General features: G+C 42.1%; 1 protein-coding gene across 2 annotated transcripts in view; it reads right to left on the bottom strand.

The window, feature by feature from the left end:
• LOC136447510 (von Willebrand factor D and EGF domain-containing protein-like) overlaps positions 1-11,650 on the bottom strand; it is a 43,321-nt gene extending 31,671 nt beyond the window's left edge. Inside the window, exon 1 of one of the 2 annotated variants that reach the window (XM_066446507.1) lies at positions 11,304-11,650. In XM_066446507.1, the coding sequence (XP_066302604.1) occupies positions 11,304-11,355 (52 nt within the window). In that variant the 5' untranslated portion in view covers positions 11,356-11,650. The remainder of the gene's footprint in view (positions 1-11,303) is intronic. The other variant, XM_066446509.1, reaches the window with a different exon arrangement.
• Between the last annotated feature and the right edge of the window lie 4,551 nt (positions 11,651-16,201).

A 16,201-nucleotide genomic window follows, 5' to 3' on the forward strand; every position in this document is an offset into this window, starting at 1 on the left:
CGTCACCAAAATTCTAGGAATTATAAAACTTTACATGAACATGACTCCCTAGAAATTTGGGAAGGATACATCATACCGTTCATAAGTTATGAGGGGGGGGGGGCGAATGAGCACCCCCCCCCCAGTCCCAGATATACCAAAAAAGCCCAGTCTGGATAGGGTTAAACGACAGATACGTCATCGTATTAGATGGCATGCGCTCAACCAGCCAACTGTCCGGGCGAGAGGGGACACTCTTAAACATTTCAAACACCTACTGCAGGACGTGCAACCCTTACACTGGCCTTTCCCCGATCATGACTACAATTGGTTCGGTCACTAGTTTGGCGCGGTCGGCTTGTGTTTTGCTGCGCCAGCTGAATGTTTCAAAATCTTCAAAACATTCGGCTGTGGACGGGAGGTCTGGAATGAATTAAAGGGTTATGATCGGCGCCGATGTTTGGTGTTTCGATGTATGTCAGTGGTCAAATTTAAACCTTAACCATGCCATCACCACTGCTGACTTACCCCCAACTAGTTTTCAACCTACAGAACCAAAAAGCTATATGGAAGCTAAATGTCATCCGAGCTTGATCTTTCAGTGATGTTAACATCATAGAAGAATGGATCATTTTAATTAGAAATTTAAGTGAACCCTAGCCTCTTCTGAAATTCGCTGATTATGTCCATTTTGATTCGTTTTGTTTGCATTAATTCAGATAGATTCCACCTTATGAATTAGCTTTAAGGAAAAAGACGACCATCTGCGATAAGATGTGAGAATTATCAAGTTCTAGTGGAGTTACACAATATTACAACCTTAGTACTAAAATGCGAAGGTGATTATCACCACAATATCGACGGGACATGAGTAATCAACAAGAAATGCTTCAAGTACGCAGTTTTAAAATGGTATCAGACCAACACTTTTAAAATGCAGTTTAACCATACAAATAATAAGATACAATAATGGCACCATCATTTAAAGATGACGGCACTGCCTATGTGTAAAGATCACTTTGGACAACATGCATCGCAACTTTCCTGATCGTTTGATAACATTTTTATAATATTAATAGCAACCTTCCCTAATAACGTTTTGTACAAACTATTTACCGTCTTTACCAAATATCATCTTTGTCTAATTTCAAAGCTCACAGTTCATCAGTATATGCGTAGGAATTATGAGCAATCGGATATTACTATGCCCCTGAACGAAAAAAAGGACCTACAGAAATTGCAAAAGATGCCGAACATCTCAAGCTGAATCCCTAATTCGATATTGTTCTTGAGAACGATTGGAATAAAAGCCTCAGTTTAATGGCAGAAAATTACAGAATACCATATTTTCACAATTAGGAAAAACAAAGATATATGCATGGTATCATCTTATTCACTTCAACGGCCAATCTCGAGTTTACCTCCTTCACATCAAATTTAAGGCTTGTCTGAATGTGGGCAAACATGACGCCATGTTTCTTGCAAAGCAAATAGCTAGCAACCGTTCCTTGTTTAGATTGATTTCCCTATCAACCTTCCTTATACTTGTTCCGTAGTTAATATAAGTTTTCAGTGCCTTGGAATCTCGGCGCTTGGCCGCCTTGTAAAGAAGCACCGTGATATTGACAATTGTTTTTAACATTGTGCTTTATACCCCCATTCCACTTGGACGACGCTCCATCCGTGCTCCAACGGCGCTCTCGCCGCGCTCTCACGGTGATCTGGCCAAAATGAGGTCGCCGTAAGAGCGCCGATAGCGCGGCTTAAGCGCCATTGAGAGCGCCGACAGCGCGGCGAGAATGCCATGCGCGCCGTCAACTTAGCCTCACCATGGTTTTAAACATGCTCAAAACCTTCGCCGTGAGAGCGCCGAGGATGGCGATCAAAAAACGAGCGCCGAGAGAGCGCAGAGAGAGCGCGGAGCGAGCGCGGTGAGCGCCGTGAGAGCGCCATGAGAGCGCCGTGAGAGCGCCCAAGGTGGGATCAAAGGGCCGCAGCGATCGCTCAAGGATCGCAGCGAGCGCTCTATGAGGATTGAATGGTCTTAATTGTAGTTCAAACAAATTTCATTCCCTCCAAGTTTTATTGTCAGTGATTCAAAATGTGTTTCAAAATTCTGTTATTTACGTTTCTAATATAACGTAAAATGATAAAATATATTTATTGCAAAAAGTTTACATGACCGACAACACAGAAAAAACAAGTTTAACATACACATATTTCTTAAGACACACACTGAGCGACCGTGCAGCGACTAAAATTTATCTGTTTTCCCTTGATTTTATCATTCAAATATGATGCAAGAGGTAAAGGTATGACTGAGAAGACAACATACAAAGCACATAAAACGTAACAAAAATTCCTTCTTTATCTTTGGAATTCGTTGAGTGATCTGTGAAATCTTTAAAAGGCTGCTGACATTTGACATTTTGGTCACGCTGAGAGCGCGCAAGGGTCGCCGTAGAGATTCCACTTGAGCACGTTTTCCAGGAGTTCGGCGCTCTCACGGCGCTCTGGACCATTTTAGGTCGTCGTGAGAGCGCGGTGAGAGCGCCGTCCAAGTGGAATGGGGGTCTTACCGAATCAATCTAGTATCATTTGAAATATCCTGTTGGCTGGTTAAAGCAATTTGGATAAGACACGACTTTATCCCTCCAATGTGATGGAATAGTTTCCAAATGACAGAAGACCAGCACCGTTATGTTTGCATTTAATAAAAACATGCATATAACTCATAACAACACTACAGCATCAACGTAACAATTGTAACGACTATAGTATTTGTTAACAATTTTGACATAAGTTTTCGGCATGTTTTTGTTTCAACATGGCATCATATGACCTGCATCGAAATCTCATTGTTTATTATGACTACCCTAGCAACCTTCCCTGATCTTTTTCCGTTTTCAGCGTCTTGGAAATTAGCACTATTGCGAAAATAATCATGTTGAATGCCGTGCTTTACTGAAGACTCCAGGCGTGAAACAGTGAATGGCCTGTTATACGATATAAATGATGCAAATCTGCTTTGGTATGACCGACTTCAACGATCGTCTATTTACATAATAGTTCTTATTGCATGTTGCCGGTGTACAGTTGATCTGTTTGAATAAGATAAGCCATCCCTCAGAGGCAAAGAAATTGTTTCCGTTATAGATCATAGCTGGAGCTGGAACAGTATGGAAAAATGGTTGGTGAAGTAAAACACTAGATGTACAGAGCTTAGCAATTTCATCAAACCAACACTTTTGCATCATTATTGCGAAATGTATGCGCTGCTTGTGTGCTGACACACTGTCGAATTGCATGAATAGCCCTTTGTATCCAAATTGCTTCAGTATTTGTTACTAATGTCATTTTCAATGCGAGTTACTATATTGACAATGTAATATGATTGGAGAAAAGACTCAATGACGCTCCAAAATAATAACATGCACAGCATGGTCGTGTTATTTCAACAGGCTAGTCTGGAGTTAATTTATTGACATGTTTGTGGCACGGCTGCTTGTGTGTAAACATGACGTCATCGGACATGCATAGCAACCTTCCTTGTTTATAAGGACTACCGTAGCAACCTTCCTTAATATTTTCAGACGGCAGGTACGCCATCGTATTTAGATGTCACGTGCCCAATCAGCCAACTGTCCGGGTGAGAGGGGGGCACTCTCAAACATTTTAAACACCTACTGCAGGACGTCCACCCCTTACACTCGCACGCCCCCTGTTTATAATAACAGCTACCTAAGGCGCACCCTTAAGCCCCCGGGCCTGTTACACATAGCCAAGCATGGTCTCAACCATGATTAGGATTGGTTTCGGGGGCGATTGAAGAAAAGATTCGGTGACACTTGTGACACTTCAAAATGATAACATGCACAGTACGGTCGTGCTTATTTCTTATCGACCAGATGGTTTGGCCATTTTGTCCAGAGGTAGTTGAAGACGAATATCACTTTTTGAATGTATGTCCCTAATATTTTGATATACGTAATTCACTATACTACATGCTATCGTCGGATTTACCAGGATTTATCTCCATGGACTTGAACAGCAAAGTTAAGTACATAATGACATGTGACAACCCATGCATGGTATACATTGGGAACTAGAGTTCCACGACCTCATACCTTCGCCAAATGATTTTAACCTTTATGACTGACGTATCAGGGGTGTTTGTCATCAATTATAAATCATACCAGTTGATCTTCTTCACCCAAAAAACAAAAGTATGAGCTTAACAAAGAAGGTTATGCTAACAAAGTAACATTTATCATGAATTATGCAAATGGAGTCCTTATCAGCATAATTTGATTCAACGATGTTCACATTCACATAACTTCCAAATGACAGAAGTATGAAATTGCCATCCTTTACATGTATGGAATTTTAGTAGTTTGTCATTAATTATGCAAATTAGGCCAACATTTGCATATTTTTTATCCATCAAAATTCCTCAGTAACAAATTTCACATATGTCAATAGTCATATCATGGAACGCAGCGGGTTTTTTTAAAATTGTCTCATCAATTATGCAAATTAGAATCTGATTTGCATAATTATCGTCCAATCACACAAAGCATCACGTTAGCTAACTACATACCAAAAATCATTACCATCCATCAAGCCCATCTTGAGTTATAGTATTTTCTCATTAATTATGCAAATGATGTCTTCATTTGCATAATTGATATGTAGTAATATTTCTCTCTTCTTCAGTTACATATGCCACATGTTTCAGAGTCCTTTCGTGGAACTTGGCGGATGTATAAACTTTCCTCATTAATTATGCAAATTAGATACTGATTTGCATAATAAGTATCTAATCATGTACATCATCACTCAAGCTATCTACTTACCAAAAATCATAACCATCCAGCAATCCCTTCTTGAGTTATTCCCTTTCACAGTCTGAACCAAAACCTGATCCTGCAGTTTCAAAAAAGCCGCTAGGGGGCCAAAACCTATACCACTTACTCTCTGTCCAAAGAGCTATCTACCACTCAAAAATCAGTTCCATAGCTTGTCCAGAACACGAGATATCGAAACAGGAAGTTCCGCTGCAGTACCGTAACAAGCCCCTAGGGGTTCCAAAATCTAATCATTTCCTAGTCTCATCAAGACCTACCCACCTACCAAATATCAAGACAATCCATCCAAGCCATCTTGAGTTATGCTGGTCTTTACAAACATACATACATACATACATACAAACACTACCCTCTGCATAACCTTCTCGGCGAAGGTAAATATATCAAAGAATGTCTAGACGTAAGAAACTCCTCCAACGATTGTAAAATCCCATTGTCATCCCATACTACTACGTAGGTGGCGCTCCTGTAGCGGGCAGCCGCGGTTTTGTACCTCTCCCCTACAGGAGTGCTTTTGGTGTCTTCAACCAACGTTTTTTTTTATGGGATTGTGCAATATAGATGTTTTTATGTGTTACGTGAACGTGCAAGGACTGTCTAGAAGCGAAACCTGACGTTTCCCACTGGATTATTGACGTGTAACCGAGGATCCCCGACGCGGTCTGTGCCAAGCTAGGATAATGGCGGCCTCTGGCGTCCTCCGATACTCCCTGGATTTCCTTAGAAGCTTGCGACGTTCTATGCCCCCTGTGGATCCATGGGCAAGCAAGACTATCAAGGGTAGACTCCAACTCAATGGATTGCTGCGGAGATGCAGACCTCGAGGGAGAAAAGCTGGAAGAGGTAGGGCTCGCAAGATCTCTACCATAGTCGGCCATCGCCCTCCCTCTGGTTCCTTCATATGCAAATATTCCCAGCAATTTCGTCAACAACAACAGACATGCAGGAATGCAGGTGCCAGTAACCTAGTTAGCGTACCTCTACAGCCACCGAAACAAAGGACCACTACAGGTCTTCCGTCTGTCTACATGTGCAACGCTCGCTCGCTGATGAACAAACTAGACGAGTTTGAACTTAAAGTACATCAGTACAAGGCCGACATTGCCATCGTGACGGAGACCTGGTTTTCCACCGCAATGCCTAGTGAGTTCCTGAACATTGACAATTACACGCTCTTTTCTACAAGCAGAACGGAGCGACGAGGAGGTGGAGTTGCTATCTACATCCACGAGAATGTACAGGCAAGACCGATCTCTCAAGTCCAAGTACCTACAGAACTTGAGTGTGTGTGGGTGTGGGTCCGTCCCAAGCGACTCCCACGTCAGGTGCCAGCTATTGCAGTGTGTGCTACCTACATCCCGCCCAACTCTAAGCCTCAACAACTCCTCATTGAACATCTTGTCAACACAGCCGACCTTCTGAAAACACACAATCCAGACGTTGGTCTAATACTTGCCGGCGACTACAATCGTCTCGACTACAGGCCCCTCGTCCTGTCACACCGACTGGAACAGGTGGTCAGCGCCCCTACCCCTGGGGACGCCACGTTGGACGTCATAGTCACCAACCTCAAGTCCTTCTACCTAACCCCTGTGGTCACAAACCCGATAGGAACTAGTGACCACAAAGCTGTCTGGTGGCAGCCAAGAGTCCGGTCACAGATGCCAAACAAAACAAAGCAGGTCGTCGTTCGTCCTCTACCAGACTCCAGCATACGGGCGTTTGGCCAATGGATCACCTCGCACAACTGGAGTGAAGTACTGGAAAGTGACACAGTGGAGGAGAAAACCGCTGCTTTCTACCGCACCTTGAACTCTGCCATAGAGAAGCACTTCCCCCCAAGGAAATGCTCTCTACATCACAAGGACAAATCATGGATGTCAGCCTTGCTTAAAGACTTGATCCACAGGAGACAACAGGCCACATGGTACTTTACCGTTTCCTGAGGAACAAGGTTGACCGCGGATGCAAACGTGCAAAGAAAGACTTCTACAGTGATCATGTCGAGAGGTTGAAGAGAACAGACCCGTCTGAGTGGCACAAACAGGTGCGACGCTTGGCAAACCTCTCCAAATCTACTCCCACTGTCCACGTGCCTAGTGTGGACTCAACAGACATGACCGCCATCGCTGGAGCCATCAACACCCACCTAGCTACCATTTGCCAGGCTCTGCCTTCTCTGGACACAGCCATGCTACCAGCATTCTTACCGACCACTCCACCGCCGCAGATTGACCCATGGCAGATGTACCATCGCCTGCAAAGGGTAAAGGTGACCAAGGCTCCAGGTCCTGATGCCATCCCGCCTACTCTCATCGAAGAGTTCGCCTGCGAGCTCGCCACCCCACTTACCGACATCACAAATGCATCCCTACGACAGGGCAGAGTACCACCGGAGTGGCGGGACGCGATCGTCATCCCCGTCCCGAAAAAACAACCAGCAGACCTGGACAAGATCAGACCAGTGTCGCTAACATCACAGTTCGCCAAAGTAGTGGAGGGTTTCGTCCTCACGTGGCTCCTCCGCGACATCTTACCTACTGTGGACCCCAGACAGTTCGGGAACCTCAGAGGAATTTCCACAACCCACTGCTTGGTAGACATCCTTGACTTTTTCTTCAAAGGCGCAGAGAGGAAGCAATCTGTCGGTAACCTTGTACTGACAGATTTCAGCAAGGCATTTGACAGAGTCTGTCACACGACAGCTATCACAAAACTCGTACAAATGGGGGCGCGGTCTTCCCTTCTGCCCTGGGTATGCAGTTTTGTGTCGGGCCGTAGACAGCGGGTACGTTACCAACATGGACTATCACATTGGGAGTCACTCACCTGTGGGGTGGCTCAGGGAACTTTGCTAGGGCCTTTAATCTTCTTGGCCATGATCAACGATGCTGGGACACTAAACAGCGACTACTGGAAGTATGTCGATGATCTAAACCTGGGGGAAATCCGACCGGTCTACTCACCTTCAACCATGCAGAACAACTTACACGAGTTAGACGACTGGTCAGAGAGAAACCATATGCTGCTGAATCCCACGAAGTGCAAAGTTCTACAGATTTGCTTTATGCAACGACCCCCACCTCCCCCAGTCCTTACATTGGGAGGCCAAGTACTCAGGGTAGTAACACAAGCCAGACTTCTTGGACTTCAGATCCAGTCCGACCTGGGATGGGACTCACAAGTGGACAGTATGGTATCAAAGGGGAGCAAGCGCCTCTTTCTGCTGTGCCGATTGCGCCGAGCTGGCCTTCCGACAGAGGACCTGACGGCCATCTATTGCGGGTATGTTCGACCGCTCCTCGAGTATGCAGCCCCAGTTTGGAACGCCGCCCTCAACAACAGTCAAATCAACAGACTGGAACGCGTTCAGAAACATGCCTGTAAGATCATATTGGGTCGCCAGTATAACTCGTATACGGACACACTGAGAGGATTAAATCTGCAAACTCTTTCTGACCGCAGACACGACCTCTGCGTGAACTTTGCAAACAAAGTGAGACAATCGCCACGTTTCTGTTCCTGGCTACCTCCGACTCGAGGAGAACAGCACGGCAGACTGTTGAGGAACTCACTCCAGTACTCTCAAGCCAGGGGTACTAAACGATACACCACGAGTGCCAAACCTGCGCTGGCGCAACTCCTTGGCGGACAAAAACTCTGATCTGTTATTCCGGCTGGACATTAACCTTGCTTTTAGTAGTAATGTCGAACTGAAATCTAGCTTTTAATTGTATTAGTCAACGATCATTTGGACATATGAACTGTTATCGTCTGTTGTACATAGTACTCTGATTGTGTCGACTTTACTGTGTACGTGATTGTAAGCTGCGGCGCAATTCAGTCTCTATACTGCAATGCCGTTTTTTCTCATGTGTTTTTTATCAATAAACAATTTACTACTACTACTACTACACCATATTGTATAAGATAGATTGGTTAGCCTGATAGAATGTTATCTATGTACCAGTGAATGCCATACTTTGTACCTTGTTCAATTGTTGTGCAATAAACTTATTATTCTTAACGGACTAGTCTGGAATTAATTTATTGACATGTTTGTGGCATGGCTGCTTATGTGTAAACAAGACGTCATTGAACATGCATAGCAACCTTCCTTGTTGATTAATAATACCCTAGTAACCTTCCTTATTTGTTTTTGAACGACGGATACGTCGTCGCATTTAAATATCACGCGCCAAACCAGCCAACTGTCCAGGCGACAGGGGTCCACTCTCAAAATCTAATACAGCAGAGCGTCCACTAGTACTCCTAACACAAGTGCACCCCTTTCCCCCGAACCGTCACACCCGTAAACCCCGGTTACACATAGCCGAACATGGCCTCTCGACTTTTCCCCGACCATGATTAGGATTGTTCGGGAGCTAGTTTGGCTGTGGTCGGCTGGTGTTCGGTGCGAGCGGCTAATGTTCGAGAGTAAGTCAGCAGGCAATATAATAGATGCTAAGATAAGTCATCCTTCAGAGGCAAAGAAATATTTTCCATCAAATATCATAGCTGGATCTGGAGCAGTGTGGGAAATGCTTGGTGAAGAAAAACACTAGATGAACACAGCTTAGCAATTTGATAAACCAACACTTTAGCATCATTATTACAAATGTCTGCGCTGCCTGTGTGTTGATTCAGCAACTTGATAGCCGTTTGTCTCCAAATTGCTTCAGAGTTTGTTATCCATGCCATTTTCAAAGAGATTTCCTATTTGCATTGCTTGTGAAAACAGTTACAGTGACCTGGCATGTCCCGAGAGTTAACCTTTAAAGATTCATAACTCGGAGAAAAATCACGATTGGAGAAAATTAAAGACTCAGTGAAACAAAATAATGAAATACACAGGATGTTCGTGCTTATTCTAACGCGCTAGTCTAGTGTTAACCTTCTTGACATGTTGGTGGGATGGCTGCTTGTATGTAAATATTACGTCATGCAACCTTCCTTATTAATACGGACTACCCTAGCAACCTTCATTAGTGACTTTAGACGACAGATACGTCATTGCACTTCGATGACACGCGCCCAGCGCCCAACTAGCCTATTCTCCAAGCAGAGGTTTCGGTCGAGTAGGGTAGGAGTGTCCGGGATACTTTTACGTCTTACTCTCAGAAAGTCTAGTAAATATGATATTCAGAAGCTTAACTTGAGGAAAGCCGTTTAACTTAACACAATGATGCATTTTAATTTCTGGAGAAAGTAATATTGTCCATCTACTACATTTTTACGCAAAAACTTAACATCTTCTACTGATCATAAGCAAAGTACAAACTATGATTTTACAAAGTGATTTGTCAGTTCTGAGTCACCTTAAGGTTTTTGACAATATCTGTTACAGGTTTGAACTATTTCAGATGAAATAATACCTAAGGTTTAAATATTTCTAAATTTTCAAACACTTGAAACTACAACTTTGAATCTATTTGAACTTATAGGAAAGATTTTAAAGTGACTTAAGATATTCTAAACAAAGAAGAAACTATGCATCTAAGTGATTCTATATGATTCACTAGAAATCAATTTAATTTTGCTGTTATTCATCAATTTCAATTACCCATGATTTGAATTAGAAAATTATCCTTTACGGAAAAGTGATTTGACAGCGAAATTTCATAGAAATAAACCACTCTAAGAAAGAAATTTGTGTGAACTACAGTTGAGACAACTAAAGCCCCTGTAACAGTTTTGCGTATATACAAGCTTGCATGAGTTGCGTACCACTGTATAACATGTTTTTGGTTTAGGTTAAGTTTGCAGCCGAAGAAGTAATTCTTTGGTTTAATAACTGTGGGTCAAAGTAGAAGACAACTTCCTCCCCGCAAAATTTACTAAAACCAAACAAAAAGTAACACGCGCCCTTGAAAATACGCACAAGTGTGACAGGGCCCTAAACCCTCGTAGAGCACTCGCTGCGACCCTTGCACGCTCCTTATGTGCCCGCTGCGTCCCTTTGATCCATCATTGGGCGCTCTTACGGCGCTCTCTCTGCGCTCATTGTTGGAACGACAACATGTTAAAAACAGTCGCCGAGGTGACGGTATGCATGGCGCTCTCCGTGCTCTCCCTTCACGCTCACAGGGCGACGTTGGCGCGCTCTCGGTGCTCGCTCCGCGCTCCAGCAAATTTGAGGTCGCAGAGAGAGCGCGAGGCGAGAGCGCGGTTCTAGTGGAATAGGGGTATTAGTCAATTAACTCCATCCCAATTTGGCAGTGAACTTACTGTCTTGTCTTTCCAATCATACTTTTTACATTTTACATTACATTCCAACATTAAAATCATCAAAAATGACAAAAATCCATTCTTGGTCGTAGCGAGTTCGATGCGCGATTGCCGTCTACGAGATCGGGAGCCTTGTGTTCATTTTTCGCCATTTTTCGATCAGGTTAGTTATACTGTCTAACATAAGGCGGTTTAGATTACTCGGTACTATTTTTAAAAATATCTTACCTGTCATAAAGACAGTGAGAAGCATCGCCACCACGGCGGGAGAAAGCTTCATGGTTGCGCTCTTCCCCAGCCCGCGGTAAGAAAATAAGACCAAGTTTGTAGTTCTGTAAAGTTTTGACTTGTCTAGCCCTCCTGGTCCTCCCCCATAATCCAGCCAGCAGGAAATTTGCACAAGACAAATTGTCAGCAAAGTCTGTCCAAATAGCCTGTCAATCAAAGTTGTTTACGACGAACTCGTTTCTCCCCGTTGGGAAGTAAACAAGTCTAATGCAATTCTGTAGCGCAAACACCATTAATAGACGAAGCCAACGAATTGAATTTTGGTGTTGTTAACACAATCGCTCAAAACCCGTCTATTTATCAGATATTCCAAACTTATTCAGGAGGGTCGGGCACCTTTGTGTCAATATATTAAACCACTTCAAGTTTACAGCGTCGTTCGTATCAAGTGTCACATGTAGAAAGGCCCCAATACCTAAATACGCCATGCCTCTGACAGAGTAGCAGCTGAGTAATCTTTTACTGCTATGCTAATCTCTGCGTCCTTTACAATGAGTTAGGGTCTATCACCTTTAACAGCTGCCGCCATACACGGCAAATATTTGTTAAGTAAACCCCTTTCATCGGTGGCGATAACAGTGCATGTTGGCTGGGACGTCGTACGTTTTGTGACAATTTTTGACAAGGAAGACTTCCTTGTGTTTCTGTGCCCGTGATACGGGATAGACAACTGTGGTAAACGTTAATTATGCGGTAGGCGCGTTTACTCAAAGCCACCATGAAGTCCAGTGCTGAATGGAAGTCAGCCGTATTAGGTTTCCTAGCTGTTATAAGTGAGTACACTTTGTCGTTGTTGTTATTTGAGTGAAATGGTACACTGGATTGGTGAAAGTGGTCATTTCTGTCGATGAATATCTAAAACTTTGTCACTTTGTGGGAACTCTAATATCGATTATCCTACACAATGAGTTACGGGAGGCGATTAATACAAATTTTGAGCGAAGCTGGTGTGTTATTCAAAGGGTCGTTATACTTGCAATACAGATACAAAATATAAACAACGCATTAACACGAAATACAGACATAGCAGTGCGTAAAGCGTTGCTTTATTACATGGGGTGATTTGAACTTTTGAATTTAGCCAAGTCTTCAATTTGAACAAAATAGAAGCTTTACCTTATTAGGAATATACTTTTACGTGCAGACGGTGTCCAGTTTTGCTATTAAGACAAACTCCAAACATATGAAGATTAGTTTTAAAGAGTCTGCAACATCCTTAAATGATCTACATGCACACCTGTCGGCATTAAGAATATTAACAATATGACTTTTTTCTTGGCTTGTTTTAGTGTTAATGACCGAGGCCGTCAGTACCGACCCCTGTACAGACTACCACGAGATAAACCAAGTCAGACGGAGTGCAGCAGCCGAGGTGGAGGCAGGACACTCTCTCCTATGTGACAACACTTTATCAAAAGGCTGGTACCGGTTCATCAGTTATGTTGGCGGTGAGATCCCTACAACCTGTGTGGAGCCGTACCACTGTGGGACCCAGGTTCCTATATGGATGAACGGAACCCTACCGACAGACAGTACTGTAGTCAACCGAACGGTTTGTCCTAATTACGGTGTACCGGGGAACTGTTGTCCTTTCCCGTGGAACATCCAGGTCAAACGGTGTGTGGATACAAATGGGGTTTTCTACGTGTACGAGTTGGTGCCACCGACAAGCTGTAATCAAGCATATTGTGCAGGTACGTATGTTTGGGTACTGTATTATATTCTTAAATGAAATGGAACTTGATATTTCTTCGTTTGTGTAATAGACCAAGAAAAACTGTTAATGCCTTACATATACTATGTTTTTGTCACAGTATGGCTGAAAATTTATTTAAAAAATGTATTTTTTTCCAAAGAAAGCATTTCATGTAAACACAATCATCTTCTCTACAGGAACACTCCCAATATGTCCAGAGGGGGAGGTCTATGACCAATACAACAACGTCTGCCTGGGTAAGTACATGCTTTTTTTGTTTTGTTTTTTTGCTTAGGCCATGTTGATTTGATTATATGGATAACATCCTCTATGGACCCCAAACCTGATTAGAGAGCGCGAATTAAAAAAAAATGATCGGAAAAAAGAATTGCCTTCATTTTGACATCTAGGATGAACAAAACTAAAGAAACTGAGTTTTTAGTACACGCTAATATACATTCTTTAATTTTGTTCCTTCAAAACTTCTTCTTTGACCTTCGAATTTACTTGGACATTCTACAAGCATCCATTTTTCGAAATATTTTTTCTGCAATTTACAGCTTATATTTTTTTCTTCATTTTGAAGCAGCTCCTGTATGGTTTACAATATGGTCAAACATTTGTTTTTGGAAACGGACGAAATTGATGCGCACGGGGATGTCATTCATATAAGCAAATCAATATATATGGCCTTATTTTAGAAAACGTAAAACCGTATATGCTCATATATTGACGTCTAAAAGTAATAATATACCCTTCAGATATTTGACGCAAGCTACAGTCAACTCATTAGCTGTTACCAATGCTTCGAAATGGGTTCCGAAATGGTAGAATATGTGAAGATCTCTTACACTACCAAAAATACATTTTTCTTGTTTCTTCTTATTCATAATTTATTCAAAGAAGTACACTTTCTGATTTTAAGAAATACATCATATCCACGAGTTAAGATTTTTTTTCATTAGAAAGTTTATCTTGAAGTAAGATTATTTAAGAAAGGGGAGAGAAATATTCTATCATTTTCTTGAACATAACAAGAAAAATAATCTTGGGGTCAATAAAAACAAGAAATTTAGACTTGAAATCTTAGAAATTCTTGAGGGTTAGAATCTTATTGAGATATATACTGTTCCTTGTTGTGAGAATTTCCAAGGAAAAAATCAGACTAATTCTTCATGTTTTCTTTCTTCAAATTCTAAATATAAGAAAATTCGTCCACAAGTTAAATGAAGAAAAACGAGAAAAGCTAGAAAGGCAAGAAAGTTATTTTTGGTGTACAAAAAAGCAGTACAAGGAAAACTTTGTGCCATGTATTCAAATATTAAACTGAGAGATGTGTTAAAAAAACAAACATTGAATATATTATATTCATTAAAATAACCGTAGCTTCTGAAAAAAAATCACACGTTTGCTTATCTTGCCTTCAACAGCCAACATTCTTCAAAACTTCAAGTAAATGGCAAATACATGTACAGCTTCTTTTTCACATATTTGCATCATCATTTTGTACCTCTGGTGTCGAATTGTGTCTCACTTATTAATGTGAAACTATATTTTGTTGGACATTGATGAAGGTACATCTTTTATTTGCTTAATCTGTTGACCACTCACTGTAAATGGTTTTTGTTTCCTTTTCTTAATGGCATAAAACGTGTATATTGTCAAATTGGGATAAATATTGAAATTTATAGAAAGACTTATAAGTAGCATGCATTCGGAAGGCCAATGCAGGCCTATCACGATCCACAAAAAATACAAAGCTCGGTTTTCAGGGCAAAATTGCTGACCTTATTGAGGAAGTAGAATTGTGTTAGAGCAAACGGGAACCATTTTGTTGTAAAAGCATTAATGTCATGAAAGTTCCTCAATTTGTCCGATATGAAAGTTCCTCAATTTATATGACATGAAAATTTCTCAATTTATTCATCTGTCAGTTAGTACATAATATATGGGTACCAGGTTAGAGCTTATGTTTTCTAATGTGTTGACGGGCTGAGTCCACTATTTCTATAAATAGATTATCATGTATATGTTAATTTTTTTTTACTGCCCATATATTGCATAGATACCAATAGCAAAAAGTTGTTCTAAAAAAGGATTTGATGATATACCATTTATATTGACATTTTTGAGGTGTCTCTAGATTTAGTTTCAATGTTATCTCTCTGTGGGAACACATCTCCGCACGAATATGCCCCCCCCCGACCACTGTTGTTTAATGCTTCTGATTTTCACCGCATTACAATAACATTATTACCGCGAACATAACTGAGTTTACAGTAGTTTGCCTGGACACTGTGTAATTAACCCGAATGTGTTTGTCGATAAGTAAACCATTGACAAAAAGTAGAAAGTTCGTGGCATCTAGTAGTACTGCTACTACATTTATTATACGACCCTTTCCACTGGAGGGGGATCGCTGAGCGGACGTGTTAAAACGAACTTGCTCAGTGCAAGGCCGTATGGGGCTACTCATCGAAGCACTGAACTAAATGTTACTGTAGCAGCATCTCTTCACCCTAGGTCAGACCCACCAGGAGAAGCAGGGGTTACGAAGGCTGCTCGGGACATTCCCTACCCCATTAAGACCGGGACGTTTTGAGTCACTCACATCATGCCCCAACTCTCTTTCGAAAGATATGATTGGTCCCTTTACGTGCTCAAGGTGTCACTCTCCTAAAACACGGGACCTCCTTTTAACGTTTTATCTGAGAGACGTCCCTAGACAAAGCTATGCACTCATTTACTCAGTGAAGTAAGGAAATTTGTGTTAAGTGCCTTTCCCAAGGGCACAACAACGAGGGCGCATGTCCAGACATGTCTGGGGACATCCTGGAATCCAACTCGGGCACCTTTTTTTTTGGTAGGTGGCGCTTTTAGGGGCGGCCACGGATTTTACTTGTCCCTGATGCTGTGCGTTTTTTAAGTAGATTTTAACGTGTTTTGATGTCGCTTCTGGTGTTATATTCGTCTAATATGGTGCATAACATACTGGGATTACTACGGACTGTCTACTTTGACTGTTGAGTCCCCGTGGAACTGTCGCAAGCCGTTTCTTCATAATGTGGTGACCGACTCCTCAGTAATGGCGACCCTGCTGAAATACACCCAGGAATTCCTACGAGCGTGTCGATCTGCAACA

This window comes from Branchiostoma lanceolatum, chromosome 13 (genome assembly GCF_035083965.1).
Source record: "Branchiostoma lanceolatum isolate klBraLanc5 chromosome 13, klBraLanc5.hap2, whole genome shotgun sequence".
NCBI classification, from domain to species: Eukaryota; Metazoa; Chordata; class Leptocardii; order Amphioxiformes; family Branchiostomatidae; genus Branchiostoma; species Branchiostoma lanceolatum.